Source organism: Apis dorsata, unplaced genomic scaffold, assembly GCF_000469605.1.
Source record: "Apis dorsata unplaced genomic scaffold, Apis dorsata 1.3 scaffold_50, whole genome shotgun sequence".
NCBI lineage: Eukaryota > Metazoa > Arthropoda > Insecta > Hymenoptera > Apidae > Apis > Apis dorsata.
In genome coordinates, this window is record NW_006263351.1 from 2352494 (window position 1) to 2357100 (window position 4607).

The 4607-nt window shown below is 20.9% G+C and overlaps 2 protein-coding genes across 4 annotated transcripts in view; both read right to left on the reverse strand.

Annotated features, from left to right (window-relative positions):
• The window catches only part of LOC102672876, an 11350-nt gene extending 10669 nt beyond the window's left edge, over positions 1–681 (reverse strand). For 2 of the 3 annotated variants that reach the window (XM_031514730.1, XM_006608940.2), the window contains exon 1: positions 336–680. The gene's annotated coding sequence lies outside the window, so the exon portion shown is untranslated. Of the gene's footprint in view, positions 1–335 lie in introns of all 3 variants that reach the window. The other variant, XM_031514728.1, reaches the window with a different exon arrangement.
• A 383-nt stretch (positions 682–1064) lies between these two features.
• On the reverse strand, positions 1065–3536 carry LOC102673095 (sorting and assembly machinery component 50 homolog). The gene is made up of 8 exons (XM_006608942.2): positions 3516–3536; positions 3166–3243; positions 2989–3048; positions 2684–2902; positions 2327–2541; positions 1865–2243; positions 1504–1798; positions 1065–1426 (listed from the first exon to the last, which is right to left on the reverse strand). Exons 1-8 carry the CDS (start codon positions 3534–3536, stop codon positions 1242–1244), a joined length of 1452 nt encoding a protein of 483 aa, XP_006609005.1. The 3' UTR covers positions 1065–1241.
• Positions 3537–4607: the final 1071 nt, after the last annotated feature.

The following is a 4607-nucleotide window of genomic DNA, read 5'->3' on the forward strand; positions in this document are numbered from 1 at the left end:
ATTATTTTTCAATAAAAATAGAAATAAGAATTTTATATAATAATTTTAATATTATATATTTTAATAAAAAATAATAAATTTTAATATTAAATTTCAAATTATTATATTTGTAATTTTAAAAATATATTTGAAATCAATATAATGTTTATAATCACGTCACGAATATTCCGCATCGCACATATATCAGATATTAATTAATCAAAAATCAGTAAATTATTAATTTAAATAATATATTCAAATCCAAAATATTTATATTTCAACATGATTTTAATGTTATAATATTAAACACAATAATATTAATTACATAAAATATTTTTTTTTTCGCTTATACATACAACAAAGATAGCCTCCACTATGACAATTATCACGTATAATATTTTGCTTGCAATATGACAACTGATTACTTGTAATACCACACTTTTTATATTTTAACAATAGATTTCTGATAAATCTCTTTACTTCAATCACAATATTTTGTTTTAATTCTTGAATAATTTCGAAGGATTCCATTGTAAAGTGATACATGATTAAAACATACATTTCAACGATAACTTTTAAGCGGCCATTTTCAACTAACTGATGCATAGGTCATTTATACATACATTGTAGGGGCGCTGTTATAATTGATTCATGTTTAAGATATAAATTTAAGAAAGATAAAAGAATAAGTAATTTAGTAAAATAATGTCTTTATAATATTTGAAAGTAAAAAATAATTTTTTCTGAAATAATATTTAGAATTATTTTATATATATTATATTAATTTAAATCGATAAAAGATAAAATTACACAATTTTAAAAACAAATATGCAACATATTAATGAACTGATTCATAGTTGATTCATAACTTAACTGATGAAATCTTTAATTTTTTTTAAAACTCAATATTAATGTAAAACTTTATATATATAACTAAAACTCTATATATATATATATACTATAAAATACTATAAAACTAATATAAAACTTAAACTTAATATAAACTATGAAATAAATGTACTAATTATGTTTATGTATGTAAAATACAACTTTAATAATATAAATATATTTAAAAAATCAAGAAATAGATTTGTATCAATTTTTATTGAAAATGCTTTTTTTGATACTTATTTCTAATGATATTAGCATATATTTCCATAAGAGTTATAAATTTATAATTGTAATTTATTTTACATTAAATGCATATGATTCACATAGAAATAATGTAAGTATAATTTATACTACTCTGAAATAGAAATTATTTATAAGTATTGCAACCCAATACCAAATTGAAATTGTTGCAATACATCGCTCCTGACAAATAACAAAGGCATAACTAAGTTTAACTCTACTCTTGCTATATTTCCAAGTTTCATTGCAATACCTCCACCAACTGCACAACGAACATTTTCTTTAAAAATTTTCATATTTTCTTTATAATCATTAGCTGTAAATAATGAGAAATTATTTATTTCCTAAATAATTACAAATTAAAACGTAAAAAATACTTTAAAGATATCATACCAAATTTAAAAGTAAAATTGGATACGTTTCCACCATTGATAAAACCATGCAATTTGAACAGATCACCAAAACCATTACGACCAGGTCTAAATGGTAATGGTGTGTATAAATGCAGTGCAAGAGCCCAATATGCATCACCACCAATAGAATTTCCATCATGACGAGGTCCACAACCTCTCATATCAAATCCTCTAAGATTTAATGGTCCACCCAGAAAAAAATGATCAGCAATATTTATTTTCATGTCATTGCTAATTCCTCGAAGCAATCCAGATTGAAAACCCAATTGGAAGGTCTAATAAAAATTTTTTAATTACACAAATTATATATAAGAGATAATTTCAAATTTGAAAATACTTGCTAGACATTCATATGGTGACCAATTAGTTTGCATGGTAAGTTCATTTTTAACAAATCCTATATCTCCGCCAAGACCAGCTACTTCTGTCGAAAATTGCACTAAACTTCCCATAGTAGGAAATATTAACGAATCCCTTTTGTCAATAGAACAAATATGTCGTAGAGCAGATTTTAAATTTGGACCACATTGCTCTCGAACGCGAAACGATACTTGCTTAGAAGAAATTATTTCCCTATATGTAGCTTCATATTGCAAGTTATGTTTTAATGTACCTGCTCCGTCTGGATTAAGACCAATATCTAATAAAAAACCTTTATCACATTGACTAAAACCAGACCATGGAAATCTATTTGATGTGTTAAACACACTACCAGTTAATCTATAAGAAAAATTATTAAATATAAATTTACAAGAATACTTATTTTTAATTATTAATTTTTAAAATGAAATAATTTTGCATACACTGTATGACGCCAATTATCTATAAATGGTTTAACAGCAGATATACTTATATTAGTTGAACTTTTTGAACCATAAGAATATTCCATCTGTAAACGTTCTCCTCTTCCAAATAAATTGGGTGCTTTTGCATGAACAATAACTGAACCTTCATTATTTCCAACCATAGTACTAATTCCACCTGTTAAGCGTCTTATTTCACGTACCATAAAAGTGACCTGAAAAAGAACATGGTTTTAAAGTTTCTTAAAAGAATATATATTAATCATTAAATAAAAAATTCATGAGTGAACTGGAAAGAATTAAATCTGAGAAATTACTTATTTTTTGTTGAATTATTGTGTAATTATATAGACCCACTTCAACGCCTTCTGGGGTAGCACGAGGACCCTGACTGGTATCAATGTAAATTCCAATATTTCCAAAACATCCTAAACCTTGTAACTTTTCTCTCACTTTATAGGCACGTAGAACAACATCATAAAAATCTTGAGCTTTAAACAGTTCTATTACTTGAGCTTTTATTATATCATCTTTCGTTCTTATAAGCCCATCTACATGTATTCTATCAACTCTTGCCTAATTTATAATATTTTAAAACTAGAGTTACTAATTTGTAAAATTATTAATTTAAAAAAATTAATGTTTTATATTTATATTAATACCTTTACTGAATGAAGATCAATGGGTTCCTCTTTTCTTTTTTCAAATAAATTCATCTTTTCCTGAAAATATAAGGATTAAAAATAAAAATTTAAATTATTTTATGTATTATAAAAAAAATTAAATAAAAAATATAAGAAATATTAAATAAACTTTAAAAATATATACATATTACTTACAGAATTATTTTTTCTAAAATTTTGTTTTTCAGTATTATTACTTGAAGTTTCATTTATATTTCTGGACATATTTGATTCCTAAAACATTAAAAAGAAAAATATAAGTCATTACATTATATTTTCATTAATGAAAAAAATAATGTAAAAAATTAATTATCAAATATAATAACAATCTATATAATAAAATTAGAAGTATATTTAATAAAATAATACAAATTTAATAAAATATTTTATAAAATTGTTATATTCAAAATAATAATACTAAAAATTATTATTAGAAATTACTCATGGTATAAATTAATAGCTTTTATTTTAGGTTATATCGTAATTTTCTAATAATACATGTGTACCTTTGCATGAACAGTTCCCATTTTTCTTAGAAATTAAATTAAATTTCGTTGTTTACATAAGAATTCACATTAAAATATTATAACAAATTTTGTTGAATCTCTTTTAATGTTTAGTAAAAAATAAGAATAAATTTTTTAAATCAAATATTCGGAATGACTGAGAATAAATAGTGTCCCATTTTCATACCGGTTCTATGATATCGCCCTCTGCATACCGTGCTTTAGATAATTGTATCAACATAAACTTATAAAATTTAAAATTATATAAAAATATTTATATAAATATTTCAATGATAATTTAAACTTTATTATTATTATAGAATCTTTTATTAAAATTATATATATTTATAATATATTTATATTATACAATTATATTATATATAATGAAGAAATTATTATTACAATTTCATAAAAATATTATATACATTATATATATACATTTAAATATCATTAATTATGGAAGCTGAATATATATATTTAAAAATGTTACAAAATTTGTAAAAATTATAAATATTGTTAATTTATGGATAAAAATGATAGATTTTACAGTGATATTAATAGCGATATATGTTATTGATATTAAAAAACTTTAGTTAATTAGTATATTTTGCATAAATATAATACATTTAATTCATTAATATATTATGTGTTTAAAAGTTAATCCAAATATATCAGAATATATTATTTGCAGGAACTTTAAATAGAGACTTATATTATGAAATTAAACTTTAAAATAATTCAACAATAAATATTTATATTATTAAATAATAATATAATAATTGAATAAATAAATTATATTGTAACAAATAATTTTTAAATCAAATATAATTTAATGAAAAAGAATTTAATGAAAAACACAAGTCAACATTTAATATTTATATTTCTTTAAATAAAAATTAGAAAAATCATTAATTTTCTTTTTCATTTGCAAAGAACATAATATAAAATTCATATATATATATATATATTATTATATTATTTATTTTCAATAAAGATATAATAATATTAAAATTTGATTATAATAAAAATATTTTCTTCTTTTTAAATAATCATAAAAATATATAATTCTAAGAGTTTTTTATATGATCATTT

What these genes read in the sequence shown, in the direction of transcription:
- LOC102673095 (XM_006608942.2), bottom strand. Translation starts at nt 3,536, where the DNA reads ATGGGAACTGTTCATGCAAAG. An exon ending in TTGATCTTCATTCAGTAAAG is followed by an intron (nt 2,903 to 2,988) that starts GTATTAATATAA and finishes ATTATAAATTAG; the next exon opens with GCAAGAGTTGATAGAATACA. An exon ending in GATAATTGGCGTCATACAGT is followed by an intron (nt 2,244 to 2,326) that starts GTATGCAAAATT and finishes TTTTTCTTATAG; the next exon opens with ATTAACTGGTAGTGTGTTTA.